At 43.0% G+C, this 23,982-nt stretch overlaps 1 protein-coding gene across 10 annotated transcripts in view; it reads left to right on the top strand.

Moving 5' to 3' along the window:
• Fn1 (fibronectin 1) overlaps positions 1-21,904 on the top strand; it is a 68,358-nt gene extending 46,454 nt beyond the window's left edge. For 2 of the 10 annotated variants that reach the window (XM_052193785.1, XM_052193778.1), the window contains 17 exons: positions 523-687; positions 1,403-1,558; positions 2,373-2,486; positions 3,304-3,573; positions 4,751-4,938; positions 5,936-6,023; positions 6,811-6,987; positions 7,627-7,716; positions 7,908-8,087; positions 8,926-9,015; positions 9,638-10,104; positions 10,976-11,114; positions 13,790-13,954; positions 16,109-16,234; positions 16,856-16,962; positions 20,527-20,640; positions 21,154-21,904. In XM_052193785.1, coding sequence (XP_052049745.1) covers positions 523-687; positions 1,403-1,558; positions 2,373-2,486; positions 3,304-3,573; positions 4,751-4,938; positions 5,936-6,023; positions 6,811-6,987; positions 7,627-7,716; positions 7,908-8,087; positions 8,926-9,015; positions 9,638-10,104; positions 10,976-11,114; positions 13,790-13,954; positions 16,109-16,234; positions 16,856-16,962; positions 20,527-20,640; positions 21,154-21,225 — 2,708 coding nt within the window. In that variant the 3' untranslated portion in view covers positions 21,226-21,904. The remainder of the gene's footprint in view (positions 1-522; positions 688-1,402; positions 1,559-2,372; positions 2,487-3,303; positions 3,574-4,750; positions 4,939-5,935; positions 6,024-6,810; positions 6,988-7,626; positions 7,717-7,907; positions 8,088-8,925; positions 9,016-9,637; positions 10,105-10,975; positions 11,115-13,789; positions 13,955-16,108; positions 16,235-16,855; positions 16,963-20,526; positions 20,641-21,153) is intronic. The other 8 variants (XM_052193786.1, XM_052193780.1, XM_052193787.1 and 5 more) reach the window with 5 other exon arrangements.
• The last annotated feature ends 2,078 nt before the right edge of the window (positions 21,905-23,982 follow it).

Below are 23,982 nucleotides of genomic sequence, written 5' to 3' on the forward strand. Positions count from 1 at the left end.
CCATGCCCCTCTCCCACCACTCTCTCTCTCTCTCTCTCTGTCTTTCTCTGTCTCTGTCTCTCTCTCTCTGTCTCTCTGTCTCTCTCTCTCTGTCTCTCTCTCTCTCTCTCTCTCTCTCTCTCTCTCTCTCTCACACACACACACACACACACACACACACACACAAATCTGCTTAGTGTTGCTTATATGGACGTGATTTCAGGCTGACTACTTGTTATTTTATTATCAACTTGGGAGCTCATTCCTGGGGATTTCTTCACCTTTTCCCTGTTAATCTACGTCAGTGACATTTTAACCCAGGGATGTTAAAATGACATTAGCTTGAGAGTTCTCCTGGTTTTAATGTACTTATCAGGGCTTACTACACGCATAAATATACTTGCCTATTCAGGCTGGGTTAAAGCAGCCACTCCTTAGGAGGGACCCTGCAAGCTGCAGTGATTTACATACTCCTTTCGATGTGTTAATAATATTGGAGTCACTCCTAGCTCCTCAAATTCTATGCTAACTCCTTTCATACAGGAGGAAATAGCCCTGTCCAGGAGTTCACTGTGCCCGGAAGCAAGTCCACAGCCACCATCAACAACATTAAACCAGGAGCAGACTACACTATCACCCTGTATGCTGTCACTGGCCGTGGGGACAGTCCAGCAAGCAGCAAGCCGATTTCCATCAATTATCAAACAGGTACAAATTTCTCTTTGGGGGTAACACAGGGTTATTTATGAAGATGGTTATCTCAGTATTCATCCAAGGTATTTTCTTCACTGTGCAATAGATTTTTCTTTGGTTTTGTGTGGTGCTGGGGACCAAACCCAGCATCTCATATGTGTGTGTGTGTGTGTGTGTGTGTGTATACATATATGTGTGTGTGTGTGTGTGTGTGTACACGTATATATAATAAACAAGTGCTGTATCACTGAACTATACTCTTGACCCTCATTTATTTTTCTTAATAAAACAAAAGTCTGTAGCTAATAACTCCTACAAGTAGTAGAATCTTGAGACAAATGTACAAAGAAGACCCCAAGAGCAGACATTTTTGTCTGTGTTTTTAACTGTTACAGCTATGTGTCTACCAATAGACATAAGACATAGAGAGTCATAAATACATGTAGAAAATGCCTGGATGGGTTGACTATTAGGAGACAAAGGCCTGCCTGAGATGTAATGTTTTGTTCGTGGAATGAAAGAATCAGGTTAAAAATAGTTGTAATAGTTAGAGTCTGGACGCATGGCTTCCCCTCTTCAAGCCAACCCCTTTATTCTTGTCAAAAGAAACATCTGCAGTACATTAATAGAAGCAAAAGATCATTTGCATACACACGAGAGCTAAAGGCAGGGACTTGTCCAGTCCTGCCCCCAAGCCCTGGGACATCACTGTTTTCTTTTGTACTTACAGAAATTGACAAACCATCCCAGATGCAGGTGACAGATGTCCAGGACAACAGCATCAGTGTCAGGTGGCTGCCTTCAACTTCTCCCGTGACAGGTTACAGAGTGACCACCACTCCCAAAAATGGCCTAGGACCATCAAAAACTAAGACTGCCAGTCCAGGTAAGAATGACCAGAATGTCGCACCTAGCAAGACAAACACGGTAGGAGCTCAGAAGTTTCCACTTGAAGTGAGTGTGCTAAGTGGTGTGTGCATGGCACTCCCATTCATAGCCTGTGGCCGTTCAGTTCACAGGACAAGTTAGCATCCAGGTATTTCAGGTCTTATTTTCTTTATACCGTCTTTTGTAGTAGTATGGACGCTATTTAAATCCTTAGTCACTAAGAAGAGAAGGATATACTGACCCTGTAGATCCTGCTGGATCTGATGTTCTTATACAAAAAGGCTTGCAAGATATATGATCTCAAGGCAGTTTCTTAAGATCAATTTAATTTCATTCATTTTTCAAGAATAGCCTCATTAATTTGGGGGGGAGGCATCATGTTAAGTCGTAAAGCTTATTCTTGAATATGATTTTAGTGCAGTATGCTAAATCTTGTTTTAAGATGCGAGCTCATGAAGTCTGTGCTGGCTTTGACTACACTACATAGGCAAGGATGACATCAAACTTTTGATCTTCTTGTCTGTATCTCCTAAGTGCTAGTACTATAGACATACAGTTTACTGTGCTGCTGCTCAGTTCATGGGAATAACATTCTACCAAATAAGCCTTGCTCCCCACCCTGCCCCAATTTTGTTACCAATGAACAAGTTTTCCAGGGAGGAAACAGGTAAACCGATTTCCCCGAGTGGAATGGGTGTTTCATGATTATTCTGCAAATGAAAATGATAGGCTCAGCATGTGCTTTTCACTGAGCTCCTAGGAGTGGCTTCGGTGGCTCTGTAGACCAGCAATTGCTTCTCCTTCCCTTTCAGATCAAACGGAGATGACCATTGAAGGTTTGCAACCCACAGTGGAGTATGTGGTTAGTGTCTATGCTCAGAACCGGAATGGAGAAAGCGAGCCCCTGGTTGAAACGGCGATAACCAGTACGTAACCAATGCTCGGTTTCTACTTCAGAGTCGTATTGTTCTCGGGTGTCTCGATGGCCCTGCACGACTTGTGCCATTGTACACAGGGAAAGGCAATGTGTCAGCTGGTTCATATCTTGAGATGAGCCCTAGGCCAGCATTTTGTTTTCTTCTTGGTGCCACAGCGAGCATGCAGGAAAAATCACTGTAGTGTTGCCATCAATGGCTGCTGTGCTTTCAATCTCCTTCGCTTAAATAGCCTCAGCAAAATCTTATTTGCTTTTAGCAAATCTATGAAATATCTCTCCAGGACCTCCTTTTTCTATAACTGGATGGTAATGTTGACTGTAGTATGCCCCAAGAAGCAGTCCCTCTGTTTGAGGGACTATGGCTGAGTCAGCCTTTTAATATAAAGACTTAAAAGAGGAGGGGAAAAAGAAGAATTATGGCTTGAAAAAAATCAACTTTACCATTTCTAAGATATAGAAAATCCAGGTCCTTGAGACTAACATCACATTGCAGAATCAAATCTAGAATATCTTTAAATTGATACAAATACATTTCCTTTGTGGAGTGTTTCTTCAGGGTGTCTACATACCTTACACCCTACACCCTTGTTTTAATAAGTTACGTGACACTGAATACACTAAACCTCAAAAAAAAAAAAGCCTTTTAAGCAAATGTCCAGTAGCTTTCTGTTTTAATAGTGTGATAATTGGAATTTGATTCATCAAAGAGAATGGTATCTGCAGAACTGCTTTGCATGGTATAAAAAATTGTGCTTGTCTCACAACTTGCTTTTCACATAACCTCTTACCATTAATTTGCCTAACAGACATTGATCGCCCCAAAGGACTGGCATTCACTGATGTGGATGTCGATTCCATCAAAATTGCTTGGGAAAGCCCACAGGGGCAAGTTTCCAGGTACAGGGTGACCTACTCAAGCCCTGAGGATGGAATCCATGAGCTTTTCCCTGCACCTGACGGTGAAGACGACACGGCAGAGCTACAAGGCCTCAGGCCGGGCTCTGAGTACACAGTCAGTGTGGTTGCCTTGCACGATGATATGGAGAGCCAGCCCCTGATTGGAGTCCAGTCCACAGGTATATCGTTAACCGCACCGGCTGGGTGCTCATGGGAGCAGTGGCTTTATGCCTTGCTGACGTCATACTTTCCTGGGCTATTGATTCCCACGTAAGGGAGAGTAGCAAAATGCCCTCAAATTCTTAAGAAAGGCCCTCTTTAAGGAGGAATAGTAGCAAACCATGAAAGTTAGGTGATACTTAGTTAACTAAGTCTAGTAAAGAGAAATATAAAGAAGCTAAGCATATCTGTGCAAATATATTATATATATAAAAAGTCTATTATAAAGCAAGACATTTGAAGATGATGATGGGAAATGTGGATTATTTCCTAAGTGACACACCTCTGGTGACCCTCCTTCTCCACACATGAAGGAAAGAAGTCTAGAATCATAGAGCTTACTCTGAGAATTGGCCCTAAGCCAGGCATTTCCTTGCAACATGATCAAAGTACATGGGTAAGATCTCCCCTGGCTAATTAGCCTGCACTAGGCCTTCCTTTGCTTAAAGGACTATGATCCAGATGTGTAGGACAGAGTCATGAGGACAAGTGCTTCCTTCCCACAATCCTTTCTCCTCCTGTGCTTTATTTGTGGAGCAAGGTCGGAATGCTCAAAGCATCTAGAGGTGACTGTCTGTGTCACTGCTCTCTGCTTCTCTTTCCTGCCTCTTTTGTGAACCAATTTTCTTCTTATGCTGTGCCGCAGAGAATACTTCAAATTTAGCAGTGATATCTGCCGTGGGGTCCAAATAAAAGAGACAATAAAAGCAATTCTATCTCTTGGATGGAATACTCTGTGAAATGGTTTCCCATACAAAGATAATTTATATAGAAAAAAAGGGGTCATTGCTCTTTTTTTTTCATTCAAATGAAAAAAAAATCAATTCTAATGACTAAGAAGGGAATTCAACTCTTGGTTTCAAAAGGGGTAGGGTAGGGAGGTAAGACCCAAAGTCTCTTGGAGACCTGGCGTTGTTTACACAGTTATTTCCAGTGGTTCTGAGAATTGCTGGTATTAAAAAAAAACACTCCTCTCATGTCTCTTGTTTTTATTACTTGTTTGTGTTGACTCTCTGCTGGGCCAGGAAGTCCACCAGTCCCTACAAGAACAATCTATTCTCCTTCTTAAAATTTGCGTTATTTTTCATTTCCTCGTTCCCTATAAGATAACCTTTTAACCAATGACCATCCTGACAGCCATTCCTGCGCCAACCAATCTGAAGTTCACTCAGGTGACACCCACCAGCTTGACTGCCCAGTGGACAGCGCCTAATGTTCAGCTCACTGGCTACCGCGTGCGGGTGACCCCGAAGGAGAAGACAGGACCAATGAAAGAAATCAACCTTTCCCCAGACAGCTCATCAGTAATCGTATCAGGGCTCATGGTAAGAAGTGAGCTTCCATCCGTAGAGTAAGGTCATGTCATAGCTTTTATCAGGTGCAATCTCATATAATAAAACTAATGTTCTTCTCTTCTACCTCTACCGTCAAGTAGGTTTGTCACAAATGTATACCAAAAAAATCTTTTATATTGACTTAGGATTTTCTAGATAACCTAAGATGACGATTAGATCAGAATGGTGTAAATAACTTTAGATTTCATGCAGGTCTTTGACAGAAGTATTCTGCTTATTTAAAAAAAAGTAGTATTCTGTAGTGAGCACTTTATATATCCACTCTGGCTGAGTTTATGGCTTTTATGAGTGGTATTTCCTTGGCAGGAAGCATTCTCCAGTTAGTACCAACCTAACTTGACACTACCCTCATTAAAACATTTGAACATCATCAGGAGGCATAATAAGCAGGTGGATCTGAGTGGGGGCCAGCCTGGTCGACAGAGTGAGTTCCAGGACAGCCAGAGATACATAAAGAGACTCTGCCACAAACAAGCAAGCAAATAATATTTAAACCTCTTTCTGGCCATGCAGAATCTAGCTGGGATTCTATAAGGGCTTAATGCACATCTTAACACAAGACCAGTCCCAAGGGAAGCAGCAGAAGAGAGGTCAGAGACAGAATAGAAACTTTCTCTTGCTTTTCTGTGATCAGAAAAAAAGCAAAATATGATTTTACACCTGTTAGATCGTAAAAAAGGTGAGGAAAAAGGGGGCTAATACTGATTTTTTTTTCCTTATTCTTTTTTACTACCACTTGTGGAGTGCTTGGACTTATCACCTGACAACATTTTAAAATTCACTTAATTTAAATGTATTGTCAATCATAGGGAAAAGTGAATCTGCTCTGAGAACCTGAAGTGTGGTTTTTTTGCTGGGTTATGCAGATGGTGTTTTATGATCACTGTGTTTCTCTAAAGCTTTGGTAGAACTCCAGGCGTCACGCAGCACTGTTGCTGAAGTTTCTCTCTTGTGCCCTTGTTTCCAGGTGGCCACCAAGTATGAAGTCAGTGTCTATGCCCTCAAGGACACCTTGACAAGCAGACCAGCTCAGGGAGTCGTCACAACTCTGGAGAGTGAGTACTCCAATGTTTTATAATAGTGACAGACCCTGAGTCTAAGTCAAAAAAAAAAATCTTTAAATTTAAACCACTGACTTAGCAATAGAATTTGGAAATTGATAGAATAGTTTATCGTTTTGGGAATCCACTTTGTATGCCATCCAAGAAGTGACCCACTGAAACAGAGTGGAATCACTTCCCTGTGCTGCACTGCTGCTGGTGAGTTAACTCTCACAGCTGGTTTGTGCTGGACTGGTAAGGGGCAGTATTCATAGAGTTCAGTGTGGGGAAGATGAACTGGCTTCTGCAGTAGGAAATGTGAGGCTAAATTAGGTCTGTGGTCTAATCTGTGGATGTTTTATCACCTATGGATATGGGTGATTAACACATGAAGCCTTATAGAAATGGAAGGATTAACACATAAAGCCTTATAGAAAAGACAGAATACTAGTCACCCACACATTATTACTAATTGCCTATGTTTTGATTCCTAGCATACAGTCTTACATATTAGTAAAGTAATCATTGTACCACTTGTTTGACATATTTCTAGACAATAGAGTCAACCCTGGGAACCATTGATAGTATTTAGAAAGCTTTTCCATTTCTTCAAAGGAAAGACTTGAAAAGTGAATGTTTTCATATTTTCTCAATAACGTATCTTTCTGATGTCAAAGGGCATAACCTACAGGTGTATTTCCTGGAGTAGATGTATTTGTATAATGAGGACTCGTTTTAAAATAACAAAACTCTCCATGTATGAGCCAAGTGTGCATTAATCTCTAGCTGTGCTCCTACACAGATGTCAGCCCTCCAAGAAGAGCCCGTGTGACGGACGCCACAGAGACCACCATCACTATTAGCTGGAGAACGAAGACGGAGACCATCACTGGCTTCCAAGTCGATGCCATCCCAGCCAATGGCCAGACCCCAGTTCAGAGGACCATCAGCCCAGATGTCAGAAGCTATACTATTACAGGTCAGTGCACTCGGCAGTCTGCCCATGTGTGCCGCTACAGGATAACTTGGCTCGATAGATATTCTGATAGATATTCTGGTCTAGCATTGAGAATGTTATCGCCATCCCATGAGCTGTTGACTTCCTGACTTTTGTTTGACCTATAAATCTCATTCATCAAACAACACATATTGTTTCATAAAACACTCATTATTGGTTACTGAAGATCTGTACACCCATAGTCATAGGCAGGAGGATGTGAGTTTGAGACAAGACATAGTGAAACCCTATTTGTTTTTTTTTTTTAGTTAATACAGAGAACATAAAGATATAAAATTGTAACATCTAGTTCTTAGCATTAGCATGCCCAGATTTTTAAAAAGCATAGTGAAATTTATAATTACAAACAGCACTATGTATAATAAAAATGGAAGCTGTAATCAGAGATTACAGTATCAGATTCAGTATCAGCGCATAAGTGAGCTGCTTTTGAAATGGGTTTCTCCTTAACAGTGACCTGTCCACAGCACAAAGCACTTAACTCTTCCCCTGTGAACTGCTTCCCGCATGGTGCAGGAGTCAAGGAAGTTGTAGGCACTCATGAGAACTCACCTAGTAACATAAGAATGGACTAAAAGGGCGTGTCCTTTTAACATCCAGGTTTACAGCCAGGCACTGACTACAAGATCCACCTCTACACTCTGAACGACAACGCCCGGAGCTCTCCCGTGATCATCGACGCCTCCACTGGTAACTACGCTTTCTCTGAGGGAAATGTCACTCTTGTGCATATTGCAATCAGCCGTGTCGCCTTTAGAAACAGGGAGCTGCAGTTTCCATGCTCTGGCTCCTGGGACTCCCGGCTTCTCTCCCTCTGTTTGCCAGCGCTGGGAGCAACTGTGAGATTCGTTTTCTAAGGTGCCGCTTTGCTTGCCTTCCAGCCATTGATGCCCCGTCCAACCTGCGGTTCCTGACCACCACACCCAACTCCCTGCTGCTGTCATGGCAACCACCCCGTGCCAGGATTACTGGCTACATTATCAAGTATGAGAAGCCTGGATCTCCTCCCAGAGAAGTGGTCCCTCGGCCCCGCCCTGGTGTCACAGAGGCCACCATTACTGGTATTGCTTCTGTTCTGCGATCTTTTCCCCCCTTAATTGTAGATACCCCAAATCCATAATACTCCCCAATTGTATCTTTGATGCTATTTGATGAGAATGAAGTGCCCAGCACTCTAGGTGTTCTTCTTTTTAGGGACAGTCGTGTTCTCAAGAAGTATGAATGACTGAGCATGTAATTTCAGTGCCGTCATATGACACAGATAAGATGTGTTACTCTCTGATGTAAATTCTTCATTATTTTTGTCCCCTCCACCAAATAAGATAAATTGTATGTATAGAATCTCCTGGATGTTGAAGTCTCTAAAACACATAGATATCAGGAGATCACAGCTCCTCTGTTGCATTTATCGAACAAGAAAGTAAGAGTCTGATATGGGAAGACTTCCCAATTTCTGCTGTCACTGACAGCTGTCCTTTTAACATCCAGGTTTACAGCCAGGCACAGACTACAAGATCCACCTCTACACTCTGAACGGAGCTCTCCCGGGTGTTGTCGCTCAGCGTGTAGAGGTGGATCTAAATAGAAGTCTGAAATCTCTGATATCTCTCAAATATGTATTCCACTGGCGGCCTACAGTATAGATAGTTTGTCTACAGGCTGAAAGAATCCTCCAGAAAGACTTACCATGAAACTACTCATTTGAGTGTCAGCTGTGGTTGTAAGATGATTAGCTGGCCAGGTGGCCTTGGGGTCCGCAGCGTAGGTAAACAGGAAGCTGATCTCCCCCTTTAGGACTTCAGAGACACCTGGGAGGAATGCTCACTCCCTAGTTGCCTCTGCTGAGCCAATAACCACCCATGTCCCCCAACATAAGGAAATGGCTGTGTTTCCCATCAGGTCTGGAGCCAGGAACCGAGTATACCATCTATGTCATTGCCCTGAAAAACAATCAGAAGAGTGAGCCCCTGATCGGGAGGAAAAAGACAGGTAAAGACTTATAACCAGTGGTTGCTTTGCAGGGTGAAGGTCTCTACGTTTCAACACATCTCTCGTGGATTTTTTTTCTAGCAGAATGGCTTATATATTGCACTCTTTGACAGGAATCACTTAACATGCTCTAAAAACGTCTGATTTATTTCTTTTTCTCCAACCTTAAGCTTCATTTTTTTTTTTTTACCTTGCAGAAATTCAAACTAGATAGTTTGAATTGAAGGTGTATGGGGCGGCGCTTTTTAACGGTGGGAGTAAAACCTTTCTGATTTGTCTTGATATATTTATTATTTGATTTCTGAACTTCAAATATTTCGGTTAGTTGCAAAGGCTTAATTGGAGCAGAGACGGCTTTCTGTGGGGCTCAGCGGTTCAAAGCTTTGTCTGTATAAGAATTCACACTAACATTTTTTTTCCTGTCTAAACTATAAAGAAATCTGTGAGAGAAAAAAAAATCACGATTTCTTTCTATAGAGTGTCTTGTGATCCGAGAACCGCTGGTTTTCTGGGAGCGTTGATCAGGTTGATACACAGTTGTCGCCTGGGTGGACAGTGATTGGTTGCTTCTTCTCTGAGCTTAACTGGCTTTGCTCTTGTGGCTCTAACCTCTCTTGGCTAGATGAGCTTCCGCAGCTGGTTACCCTTCCACACCCCAATCTTCATGGACCAGAGATCTTGGATGTTCCCTCCACAGTTCAAAAGACCCCCTTCATCACCAACCCTGGGTATGACACCGAAAACGGTATTCAGCTTCCCGGCACAACCCACCAACAACCCAGTGTTGGGCAACAAATGATCTTTGAGGAACATGGCTTTAGGCGGACCACGCCACCCACGGCGGCCACCCCTGTCAGGCTTAGGCCAAGACCATACCTGCCGAATGTAGATGAGGAAGTCCAAATCGGTCATGTTCCCAGGGGAGACCTAGACTACCACCTCTATCCTCATGTTCCGGGCCTCAATCCAAATGCCTCTACAGGACAAGAAGCTCTCTCTCAGACAACCATCTCTTGGACGCCATTCCAGGAGAGTTCTGAGTACATCATTTCATGCCAACCTGTTGGCACCGATGAAGAGCCCTTACAGGTATAGTACAGCCCTTGCGAGTATCTCTCTGTGTGTGACTGTGTCATCCAGAAGCAACCAAAGCATCATGGCAGATGCCTACCCTCCCCGGGCAGGTGCTACAACTCTGGCTGGAGGTTGTTTGACTGTTTTGCTCACTGTGACTCAGCGAGCATCACTGAGCTTTCCTCTGTCGAGGAAATAAAATTATTCTTACTGTTGTCACACATTGGAGACTACTTAGTGAGATGGAGAAAACAATGATCTTAGGAAGAACAGGGAAAGTAATTTCTATGAAGTTTGACATGCCACCTTTGGTGTCTGTCCTCGAAGAGTCACGTTATCTATTATGTGTCTAGGAAGTCACGTTATCTATTATGTGTCTAGAAAGACTAGGTGAACCCAAGTTCTACTGTGCTGGCACCTTGCATGGCGCATGGCGCCCTCTGTGGCACTCATGTTTATGAAGGGGGTTTTGCCAGGAGTTCTAGTGACCATGGGATTCAGACAAGGCTGGTATAGCTGAGGGCTTCTGGGAATTGTGCAACAACTAGGTAGAAAGATCCAGCAGAAATGTTTTTTTTACATTGGTGTTTTGTCTGCATGTCTGTCAGTGTGAGGATGTCAGAAGCCCTGGAACTGGAGTTTCAGGCAGTTGTGAGCTGCCATGTGGGTGGTAGGAGTTGAACTCTGGTCCTCTGGAAGAGCAGTCAGTGCTCTTAACCACTGAGCCATCTCCCCAATCCCACTCATATAATATCTCATCTAGATTGGGTGGGAATCCTATATATCCCTTTGTCGTTTTTTAAATGCAAGTGGGGGATTACTCATAGACCATGGAAGTTCATGCCTATTCTCATTGTAATGCTTTCTCCCCACTTTGGATGTTTAGTTCCAAGTTCCTGGAACATCTACCAGTGCGACTCTGACTGGCCTTACCAGAGGGGTCACCTACAACATCATAGTAGAGGCACTGAAAAACCAGAGGCGGCACAAGGTTCGGGAAGAAGTTGTTACTGTGGGCAATGCTGGTAGGTGCCCTGCTGGCCTGTTCAGGCACATGCCTCTTGCTGGAGCAGCCCAGAAAAGGCTTGGTCTGTTGTTCCTTGTTGTGTTTGAACTTAGGAAAAGGGACTACACAACAGTCAGGAATGGCCCCTTATACAATCTTAGGATGTTCACCAGCACATGTATGATGGACAGGATACAAAGTCTGGGGGGGGGGCAACATTAATGTTATTTAGTCTAATACACTTTTCCCTTCCTATTGAGTATCCAGTTAATAGAGGCAATGGTTTCTTGATACCTTTTACTATCTTTCATCCAATACTGTGGTTCACGTAAGTGTTCCTAACTCAGAGTACCTACCTATAAATAGTCCTCCTTGACAATGTTAAGTGATGGCTTAGTATATTAGTTCCTAATGTAAAACATTACCACTATCGCCCCTTTCTTTCCAAAGAGCTCCCCGTTCCAAATTTCAATTTTATACACTTGTTTAATTTTTAGATTTACTGATTCTAATGTTATATGTATGGGTGTTTTGCCTGCATGTATGTCTGTGTGCAACATGTATGTAGCACCCATGGAGGCCAGAAGAGGGTGTCATGTCCTCTGGAACTGGAGTTAACAGATGGTTGTTACCATGTGGGTGTAAAATGTATCCTAGGTTCACTAGAGGAACATCCAGTGCTCTTAAGTACTGAGCCATCATCTCTCCAGCCCCTTTATATGTGTCTTTATATATATATATCATGTTATTCATGTTATATACATGCAAGCTCTTAATGAAGGTTAAATGGCCATTATACAAACATGATAAAGATTAAAAAATCTTCATAAAGATGAAAAACCACCATGTAGCATCTTAATAAATGTTAAATAAATTTAATCCTGAATATTTTTTATAAAGGTTGAATGACCCGTGACTCTGAAAAGTCTCTTGAAGACAGTGGTGTGTCATTTGGTCATTTGGCTTTTTAAGTAGCAGCAGCTAAAGGTTCACCAAGGAATGTGAGTTAAGGAATAACTGAGATTGTGGAGGGCTCACTCTCACTTCTCCCGGGGAGCAGGGAGCAGGACTTCTGTGTAGGACCACTTACTTCTTTTCAGTCTCCCTCCTCCCGAGAGCAGACTGTGAGTTAACTCGTAACGAGCAGTTGCATGTCTGGCAGTGCAGAAGAGGGCAGATCGTCTGTATTCCATCCACAGTGATTAGCATTTGCCTTTTGTGCCTTCACTAGTAGTAAAATGCCACTTGAAAGGGGTTTTTTCAAAAGCATAGGGGTTTTGTGGTTTTCCACATTGTTTTCTTGAAGGTAGCGGGTGTGTTTCAGACAGAATCCTACTGTGTCATATGCTGTGTGTGTGGATAGTGTGCTGGGCTGGAACTGCTGTGTAGTCAGGCTCCATAATGTTAGGGCAGACTTCTGACCCCGAAATATTTTAAAATAGCGAATCCTTGTGAGAGGTCCAGCCCCTTTGTTTTCTTTCCAGCTCCTGATTCCATCCATGACCAGGTCCTCTGGGTTTTAGACTTTTTTAGTTCTTCCAGAATGATGGCTTTTGAAATATTAGGCATTTCAAGTATTGATTGAATTTGCGCTTTTGATTTTTACACTATTAAAAAGAAGTATTTAAAGCCATAGTAAGTTAGCTTACTTAACATTTAGAGAATAGCTTAGGGTGCACTTTATTTATATAAATTATATCTTATTTACTCACTATAAATGGGTGTTGATGTTTTACCTGTACACATGTCTGTGCACAGTATGCATGCTTGGTGCCCATGAACCACAGAAGATGCATCAAGTGTCCTGTGACTAGAGTTGTTATAGACAGCTTTGAGATACCATGTGGGTGCCAGGGACCTAAGCTAGTCTCTCTAGAAGAGCATTACTCTTAACCACTGAGCCACCTCTCGGGCCCTTGATTAGTTTTTAAAGAAAATTTTTAATTTTTTTTTAATTCTTAAAAATTTCTAAAACAGAAGGATGAAATCCTGGGAAACCCACTGAGGCTTTTCCACTTCTTCCTAACTGCACCATGGTGATTTCTCTTACTTGAAAAATCCACTTTTATCTAGTTTTACCTTAACCATAAGAATCTAGGTTTTCAAGCTATTTTGCAAAAGAAATGCTACAATGTAAGCAGAGATTGCATTATAATGTTATGTAAAAATATTAAGACTTTTACTATAGCAAAGAATGGTATCTAACAGTACTGCTAATTACTGACTAACAATTGTTAGTAATTTCTGCATAGTGATGATGGGCCATCATCGCTTTGCTTTGATTTCTTGGTTTCATGTAGCCTTTACAAGATCCAAAAAAGTGGGGATATTTATATTATTATCCCATAATAGATGAGGAAAGAGGCAGATAAATGTTAGATACTCAGGTATCTTGGAGAAGCATCACTGCCCACATTCTTAGCTAGTTAAAATGTCTGAAGATCTGCTTCATGCCACGAGAGACAGGTTTCCCAGGAGTGATTTGAAACAGAAGACGGGAATGAAGGAAGATGTCCTTTGACCCTGCTGTGGCAAGTGCCCATTGGCTACATCAGAGTGTTGCTGATGAGAGAGAGCATCTGTGTTATTAGTGCTGCTAGATTAGGTCACGATATACAGTACATCTGTTTCTTCATCAGTAACCATCAATAAAATATCTTTTCCTTTTTCCCTTTCTTCTCCTTTTCTTCATAGTCAGCGAAGGCCTGAACCAGCCTACGGATGACTCATGCTTTGACCCTTACACGGTTTCCCATTACGCCATTGGAGAGGAATGGGAGCGGTTGTCTGACTCTGGCTTTAAGCTCACATGCCAGTGCTTGGGCTTTGGCAGTGGTCATTTCAGATGCGATTCATCTAGTGAGTAGCTTGCGTTTTCCACCCACTTACCCCTCCATCTCTTCTGGTCTCATGCATTTGCACTAGTTGGCCTTGGAAACATGTTTGGCAGACTTGGGCTCTTCCAAACATGGTGCAAACAGAAGTATACTGTTTGACTCAAAGTAACATTTTTGCATCATAGAAGGATGATGGGAAATTTTACTTGTGGAATATGACTGCATTTTAAGAGTTGTGTACTAATCTCACTATTCCTTAAAAATATATTTGTAGTTTTGAAATGTTTAGATATATGTAAATTGAAGTTAAAAATCTCATTAGAGTTTGGTCTAACTGAGAAGTTATGAGACAGGCAGGCAAAACTCCAGATTCTTTTCAGTCTTTAGTATTGAGTAAGGACAGAAGTTGGCATTTATACTCCCAAACAATAGCTTCCTCAGCATAACCAGATATATATGTATTGTAATACATGCTTACATCACACACACATGCACACGCACACGCACACACGTACGCATGCACGCACGCACGTGTACACACACACACACACACACACACACACACACACACACACGCACACAGATCTCACAACCCAGATATCCCAAACATTTTCTCTCATAGAGGAAAATATCTTTGTAATGCATTCAACATTTAAGGATCAAGTTCAAGGCTGGTGAACTAGGTGTCCCATCCCTGGAACCCATGTGGTGCTGGCACCGACAAATTGTCTTTTGACCTTTATATATGCACTGGGGGACACTAATGCCCATATGTACACACATATGCACACACACACACACATGAAAATCAGTAAATGTAATAAATGTTAAGATCAACTTTGACTGGAAAAATATTTGATTTTCAAATTTTAAGGAGGCTAATTTTTTTAATTATTAGTGAAAATGATCCTAAGAATTATGTATGTGTCTAGAGATTTAGTATTGGAATAGATAACCATTTATTCTTTGTAGAAATTTGATTATTATTGGCTTTATATGTATTTTTTGTCTTTTTATGTGTTAATCATATGTCATAGACGCAGGCCTACAGACAAATATAAAACCCATATTTCATGGAATGACATTTAATAGATCTCTAAAGTTTTTCTGTATAACATTTTCCTTTACTTTACGTGAAATAGCAAATTCCAGACGGAAGATTTAAAATCAAGAAGTGGTTTCAATGTGTGTGTAGTTGGGGGAGCCCAGTGGGCAGTGCACCATGCTGGAGTCGGGAGGGGTACCACTTGGCATTGACCAGGTGGTTTTTCAGTGTAGAGAGTGAACTACATTGAAGTTTGCATGTTTTTATTAAGTCAGTACGTGATTGCAAATGTGGAAGTATACAATAATGTTATCTGTGAACCTTGACTCAACAGTCTTTGTTGAAAATGTCATAACTATCTTATGCACTTGCTTATAGTTTAAGGAAGGATGAATTGTTAGAGTGGAAGAACCACTGCACTGTATGAATGTCGTAAGTGAACTCTGTGTAGCATAAATCTTAGAGGTTAAAGGGCGTTTTACATATGATGTTAGACACAGCTCATGGTGACTAGATACTTCTTAGGACTCTTCTGTTTGTACAAGCCTGATTCACTCATTTGTCATTATTTTGTTGATTGTTAAATTTTTCGTTCTTCACTTACATGAATCAGGTGGTAACAGGTGACACCAGCTGTTCTCTCTTGAATCTGTTTGTTTGCTTGTTTGTTTTTGTTATTTTATGAGACAGGGTTTCTCTGTGTATTCCTGGCAGTGGTGCACTTAGTTTGTATACCAGGTTGGCCTCAAACTCAGAGATCTGCCTGCCCCTGCCTCCCTACTGCTGGAAGTAGGTGTGTGCAACCATGCCTGGCCTCTATTTAATATTTAATTGAACTGTTTTGTATCTAGGATCTCTGCAGACCCAAAATATATTATTTAAATTCTCCAATTCCATTTTAGTTTTGCATAATTGTAAAATTTAAATTGAATCACTGGTTGGTTCTCTGAAATGATTTTGGTGGTAGTGTTAAGTCTTAACACCAGCCTGGAAAATATCAAATGTTATGATGAAGAAATTCTTCATCTTGGACTTCCTGCTCCCTGCGGACTCAGTCCTGTCTCAGTGTTCTGCCTGTCCTGTGAGTCAGAACACCAGTAACTCTCTGCCTGCCATGTCCCTGCCTCACAGAATGGTGCCATGACAACGGCGTCAACTACAAGATCGGAGAGAAGTGGGATCGGCAGGGAGAAAGCGGCCAGCAGATGAGCTGCACGTGCCTCGGGAACGGGAAGGGAGAATTCAAGTGCGACCCCCGTACGTCATCCTAACAATGGGTCTAGACCGTTAAGTAGTGCTCCCACGTTCCTAACTGAGCCAAAACACTCATTCACGGGCTGGGCTGGACGGGGTGGGCTTGTCAGTCTTGTGGCTGGGAAATCAGTAGCTTGCTTCAGAAGTGAGTCATGACTGAATGTCCTGTCTAAGCACTTTGGCACTTTCCCAACCCGAGCACTTTGGTCACCTGTGGTGGAGTAGACACAGTTTTGTTTTGTTTTTGTTTTTGTCTTTTGGGTTTTTTGTTTGTTTGTTTTGTTTTTTTGGATTTGGTTTTTTTGAGACAGGGTTTCTCTGTATAGCCATGCCTGTCCTGGAACTCACTCTGTAGACCAGGCTGGCCTTGAACTTAGAAATCCGCCTGCCTCTGCCTCCCAAGTGTTGGGATTAAAGGTGTGAATAACCCCTGCCCAGCTAGACACAGTTTTTAAAATTCGACTTCAGTCTTTCCATCTGTACCAAGGCTTTGGAATCTCTCCTTGCTGTTCACCTAAGTTGATGAGATTTGGCCAGTGCTCATTCAGGTCGAGGGCATTAACTTGAATGTACCCGATTTTGTCCTTGGTCTTACAACTGTTTCTGCTCTGTGCCCACGTGCAGATGAAGCAACGTGTTATGACGACGGGAAGACCTACCACGTAGGAGAACAGTGGCAGAAAGAATATCTCGGAGCCATTTGCTCCTGCACGTGTTTCGGAGGCCAGCGGGTAAGACTGGTTGGCATTTAGATAAAGCACAGAGGAGGCTCCATCATGGATGTGCTGTGTGCACAGGTGGGCCTTGCCTCTTATGTAGAGGCCCTAAGATGAGCTTCATTGCTTTGAAGAGGCACCATGACCAAGGTAACTTTTATAAAGGACAACATTTAATTGGGGCTGCCTTATAGTTACAGAGGTTCAGTCCATTTTCATCATGGCAGGAAGCAGGACAGTGTCCAGGTAGACATGGCACTCTAGAAGGAGCTGAGTGTTTCCCATCTTGATCTGAAGGCAGCCAGGAGAAGACTGTCATCCACAGGGACCTAGAAGAAAGCTCTCTCCTGCACTGACGGAGCTTGAACATAGGACCTCAAAGGCCACACCCACTCCAACAAGGCGTGTCACTTCCCATGGGCCAAGCATATTCAAACCACCACAAAGTCTATCCCTCCCCAGTTGATAAGAGCTTCAGCACCTTCTCCCATGGCTGAAATTCCCAGGCTGTCCTGTCTGTCCTCCCTGAAGTGTAGCACTGAGCCCCCAGCTCTGGACCAGCATCTCAGTGGCAGTATTGTTCACATTTTTTTAATAATACTGTGAACTAAGAAAATGCCACTATTTTTGAGCCCTTGCTCAATCTAAAAATAGTCCCCTTATTATCACTTTAATACTGAGCTAAGTAATAACAGGCAAACAGGGAAGAGTGGCCGAGGCTCTTAACGCTACGCTTGGAGACAGTAAATTAGCACACCCTGCCACGTCAAGCTAATCACAGGAGATTTTGACTAATACCGTTCTGGATGGGCTGCAATCAGCAAGAAGGCTTCATAGAGAAGAGAAACATAAACCAACCTCCTGGGGTTTAGGATGGCTATCATTAGGTGGGGAGCGAGGGAGGCAGAGGCAGTGAGCTTACTTCCAGAGACAGTGCTTGAGGGACTTGTTGCTCCTCCTGGGAGGAGCTGGTCCAGGGAGGCAGTCCTTCCACTGGAGTCTTATGGTGAGAAATTAGATTTGAGGAGGAGAATTATGGAAGGCTGTGAAAGTCATTACTTAAGCCAGTAATTCTCAGTCGTTTCTAATGTGTGCCCTTCTTCAATATAACAACAATTTCTACTCCATCTTTTAATAATTGAGATTTCAAAATGACTTAACTTAAACGTAATAGAGGGCTAGAGATGGTGGCGCATGCCTTTAGTCCCAGCACATGAGGAGTCAGAGGCAGGTAGATCTCTAGGTTGTGCGATCTACAGAGCAAGTTGCAGGATGGCCAGGGCTGCACGGAGAATCCCTGACTCATAAAACCAAACAAACAAAAAGGGGGAAAGACAGGGCAGGTCCTACAAGTTCTCCTTTGAGCTCCACACATGCTGGGGCACATGTGTGTACATGCACATATGTAAATAAGCTTAATTTTTTAGAAATTAAATTGTTATATAAAGCATTTGACCTGAAGGGGTCCCGGAACTGTAATGCACAAGAAATAATGCCCCCCGCCCTCCACGGTAAAGCTCACCGGTTAATGCCATTGGCACTCACCAGTGATTAAAAGTAGCATAATGGAAAATAATCTTTAAAAAAAAAAATCCAGGAGCTGGAGCGATGGTTCAGTGCTTAAGGGACTTGTTGCTGTACTGGGCACCTGGACTTGGTTTCTCTCCTCACATGGTCCATAACAGCCAGTCCCAGAAGAACCAATGTCCTCACCTGGCTTCCTTGAGTACCAGGCACACATGGTGCACAGACACATGCAGGCAAGCACTTAGTACATAAAACAGAAACATATGATAAACCTGTTTTAAAAGAAAAAGTGCAACTAATGTAGCCACAAGAAAGATTCTGGGTACCATCAGAACCTTCTTATATCTGGGGCAGCCTAAGGGACTGACAATCTTGTTTTATCCATTATTCATGGAGTGGACTGACTGTTTGTCCCTCTGTCTGTCTCTGTCTCTTCTCAGACAAACACACAGAAGCAGATCATAAAACTTAGTCACCATGGTCTAAATGAGTGGCTTTGTTGGGAAGTAGATTTTGGTCCTTGTTCCTTATGATCATGAAATCCTTTGAGTAATGCCTGTCTCTAACGTTATGAAGCATGATGGTGGTAGTTATGGCATTATACAAAAGCATTTTTATCGATTCTGCAAGCAGGCCTTATGGGAAATAGGTTCTTAAATGGAGAAATGTCAAAAATGTTTAAATGATTCAATAAGCAAGTGATTGTAGTATTTATTTTTGAGACAGAGTTTCTCTGATATGTAGCCCTGGCTGTCTTGGAACTTGCTATGTAGACTAGGCTGGCCTTCAACGCACAGAGATCCACCTGCCTCTGGGTGTGTGCCACCACTACTCAACTATGGCCTTATTTCTTAATTTATTTTCAATTATAAATGTAAAGTCTCATTAGTTAGGCAAAAAGATGGCTACCAACCTGTCTGTGAACTTCAAGGACTACTTCATCCCAAGACTGCACCTCTCTATATCTTCCCTAGTATCCATTTCCATTTCCCCTGGGATTCCTGTTAATGATGACATCATTCACCCTATCAGCTCCAGTTTTCTCTCCTTGCAGCTCAAGAGCAATGAGAAAGCAGGTGTCCAGCAAAACTCAGGAAGAAGCATAGGCCCACGTGGTGGCTTCCTGTACCCATCCCATCTCTGGCCAGAGCTAAGGCTATAGGTTAGGGAGGTTTTAGAAAGGACTAGGTATGGCTGGGTACCCAATTCTACCTGGGACCCACTGTGCCCTTTCTGGCTCCTTCCAAGTCATTCCACTCCTGTGGATCTGTTTCCTTCACCAGAAAGTGATGGAATTCGTCCACACACTCTCAAGTCACTGTTAGGAGCCACAGAGGGCTGGGAGAAACCCTCCACTGAGAGCAGACAGCCTACCAAGAAGGAATGTGCGACCAAAGATGAGTAGGGCAAAAAAAGTGAGGCTATTTCAGAAGAAAAGCCTATGTAGACTGTAGCCGCCAGCAGCTACATGTAAACCGGGTTTCCTGTTGAGAGAATTTTGGGGTCATAGGGAAGAGCGGCGAAAAGAACGTACGGCCAAGTCAATGTTCACTGATCAAAGCCGTAAACTTTAATGGCGCCAGACCTTATAACAGTTCGGGCAAACCCTTCCCCCCAGACTCCAGGCTGAGTTCCGGTGGAAGTTGTCTAGCTTCTCTTGGAGGTCTTCGTCTTGACTGCTCCGGCAGCTGGGTGGGTCACCTGTTTAATTCAGGAATCCCTATACCTGGAGGAACAATGAACTTGACCTTTACTACGTGCACTCCACCCTAGGTGGAGCAGGATCCTGGCTAACTGGGAGAAGTTAACCTTGACCAAAGTCAAACTCTGACCAAGTGCAAGACTGCCCCAATATGGCTCTGTACAGTAGACAGATAATAATATGCCAAGTTATACGCTAAGAGTTACAGCTGCACACAGGCATCATTGAAGCTTCCTGGATTAATTGCTTATACTGCCCGTGGGCAAGGGCTGAAATTCTTTAACTCAAGCTCTAACTTAGGATATCCTCAGGTTATCAGAAACCATTTAACTTTGTGTCTCTCCTCTCAGGGCTGGCGCTGTGACAACTGCCGCAGACCCGGGGCTGCTGAACCCAGTCCAGATGGCTCCACTGGCCACACCTACAACCAGTATACGCAGAGATACCATCAGAGAACGAACACTGTAAGTGTCCACCTTCCCCCGCAGTGCCTCTCTCTGAGTGCAGTCAGTGGCATAGTATAGAGCCGGTGGATGGATGCTTTTCTTGAGTGAACCAAATGAGTTTTATTTGGAAAGAAGCCTTCTGTTCCTGAGTTCCCTCTTTAGAACCCATGTAAAAAAGTTGGGTCCTGTGGCAAGTGCTTATAGTCTCCTCACTGAGGAGCTGGAAATGGGGTGTGGGGAGGTGTCCCTGGGGCTGTCTAGCCAGCCATTGTAGCCTCATTAATGAGCTCCAGGCTTGTGAACAGAGTAGACTGCACCTGCATGATGAAAGTTACCCACTGGCTCCTTATGCACACAGTCTTATTAATTATAACTTGTTATAATTTACTAAACTCCTAAGCATGTCTATTACTCAGTACATTGCTAGTCTTTTGAAACTAGATAGTTATCCTTTCTATAAAACCCCCTCCCCAACACACACTTTTGTTTTTCAAAGTATTTGCTACTAATGTGTTTCTTCTATTTTGACAGAATGTAAATTGCCCAATTGAGTGCTTCATGCCGTTAGACGTGCAGGCCGACAGAGACGATTCCAGAGAGTAACCTTCCCAGCCCCAACCGACAAGTGTCTCTCTACCAAGGTCAATCCACACCCCAGTGAGGTTAGCAGACCCTCCATCTGTGAGTGGTCCTTTCACCCTTAAGCCTTCTGCTCTGGAGTCAAGTTCTCAGCTTCAGCACAACTTACAGCTTCTCCAAGCATCACCCTGTGGGATGTTGTAAGACTTCTCTCAGAAATGGTGACAGCTGGCTGCCCTGTTCTGCTTCAGGGTCCTGTTCAGTATTGTTTAAGAGAATCAAAAGTTCTTGTGATTTGGTCTGGGATCGATGGGAGGGAAACACAGGGGGCCAACCAAGATGAAATGTATTAAATGATAGCGCCCAAGACCTTGAGCAGGAAAGTTACCCAGACCCTTCTGCTTTCTTCTGCCATCTGGCCTGCAGCACTGTCAGGAGGCATGTCCTGTGGCTGTGTTCAGACACCCCACCCACGGGACTCACTTTGTCCCAACAATTCAAATTGCCTAGAAAGATCTTTCTCTTACCTGTTATTTATCAATTTTTCCCAGTATTTTTATACGGAAAAAATTGTATTGAAGACACTTTGTATGCAGTCGATAAGAGGAATTCAGTTATGGTTGGTGATTATTTTTATATGTACATGCCAACGCTTTTACTACTGTGGAAAGACAAGTGTTTTAATAAAAAGATTTACATTCCATGATGTGGAGGTCATTTCTTTTTTTTTTTTTTTTAACATCATGTATTTGGAGAGAAAAATCCTCATCTTCTTGAATGTCTTTTTTCATTTCAATTCAACACGCATCTGAAGAGCCATTGTGTGGGGCTGGGTGGTTTCTTCACAGGAACTCCTGCCTGCTCCGCCTTACAGAAGCACTGATACTTCTTGTCATTTTGTGTGTCCTCAGTTGTGGTTCTGCCTCACCAGATTGACATGGACTCAGATGTGCACTAAACTTGCTAGCTAGCACGTTAGAAGTATAACTGTAATAAGACTTGTTCTCGTGTGTGTGTGTGTATGTGTGTGTGTGTGTGTGTGTGTGTGTGTGTGTACATGCAAGTATGTGCAGCAGCTGCCCATGAAGACCAGGCAGGAGACCAGAAGTGGGTGCTGGGTCCCTTAGAGCAGGATGCAGGTGGTTGTGAGATAGACACTGGGATTTGAACTCATGACAGAGGTGCAAATGCCCTCACCTCTCCAGTCCTGTAGTTCTGTTTAACCATCACAGGCCTTTGCTTCTTTGAATGAACATCTATTCAAGAAGATCACTTACAAGGAAAACAGGATCAGGATGGTTGAGCTGTTCCCATGACTTGAATGGCATAGTATAGAGATGTTCTCCTTGGGGACCCCAGTGCTATGACATCAGTCTAGCCCATCCTGATTCAGGACATCAGGTCAGCTGACACTTGGAGTATGAGTTGAACTCCCAGCTCAGCTTAATTACAGTTGGTCTGCAAAAGCAATATCCTTTTTTAATTAACAGGATTTAGGAAATTTTGAAATTTTTTTTTTTTGGTTTTTTGGATTTGTTTTTTTTTGAGACAGGCTTTCTCTGTATAGCCCTAGCTGTCCTGGAACTCACTCTGTAGACCAGGCTGGCCTCAAACTCAGAAATCCGCCTGCCTCTGCCTCCCAGAGTGCTGGGATTACAGGTGTGCGCCACCACCGCCCAACTGAAATTTTGAATTTTGATACTGAACATGAGGTATGTAGTGTGGAGCATATGACAGAGTACTTAGCTACAATACTGAAGGCTTTGGGTTCAATAAAACCTTACTCCTACCTAGAAATATCTGACATTTGCAATAGTAAACACAAAAAAACAGGAAAAAGTTCATTATTGTCTTAGTTACTGTTCTGTTGCTGTGAAAAGATAAGGACCAATGTCACTTTTATAAAGGAAAGTAATTGGAGGCTTGCTTAGTTTCAGAGGGTGAGTCCATGATCACGGCAGGGAACATAGCTGTGGCGAGCAGGCAGGCATGGTGCTAGAAAAGTAGCTGAGAGGTCTACATCCTGGTCCAAGGCAGAGACACTATTGGGCTTGCCCACCTGTAGTGGCCTACCTCAAAGGCTACACCACCAACGAAGATGCTAATGCTTCCCAACTAGTTCACCAACTGGGGACTAAAGATGCAAATATATGAGCCTACGGGGGTGAGAGGGGGCATTCTCATTCAAACCACAATTATTAATTAGTAAAAGATTCAGAAAAATACTTTAAAAATACAACAATATTCAGTCAAGAGTACTTTTGTAAATACCTGGCAAAGAACAAATTCAGAACGATGTCTTTCTTGGTTCATTTGCTAGAAGAACATACTAGGCCACTTGTCTTAGTCAGGGTTTCTATTCCTGCACAAACATCATGACCAAGAAGCAAGTTGGGGAGGAAAGGGTTTATTGAGCTTACACTTCCACACTGCTGTTCATCACCAAAGGAAGTCAGGACTGGAACTCAAGCAGGTCAGGAAGCAGGAGCTGATGCAGAGGCCATGGAGGGATATTCCTTACTGGCTTGCTCCCCCTGGCTTGCTCAGCTTGCTCTCTTATAGAACCCAAGACTACCAGCCCAGGGCTGGCACCACCCACAATGGGCCCTTCCCCCTTGATCACTAATTGAGAAAATGCCCCAAGTTGGATCTCATGGAGGCACTTCCCCAACTGAAGCTCCTTTCTCTGCGATAACTCCAGCCTGTGCCAAGTTGACACACAAAACCAGCCAGTACCACTTTTGAATAGATTTGACATTAGTTCTCATTTGGAGGAGGTTT

The sequence above is a fragment of the Apodemus sylvaticus genome, chromosome 9 (assembly GCF_947179515.1).
Source record: "Apodemus sylvaticus chromosome 9, mApoSyl1.1, whole genome shotgun sequence".
NCBI classification, from domain to species: Eukaryota; Metazoa; Chordata; class Mammalia; order Rodentia; family Muridae; genus Apodemus; species Apodemus sylvaticus.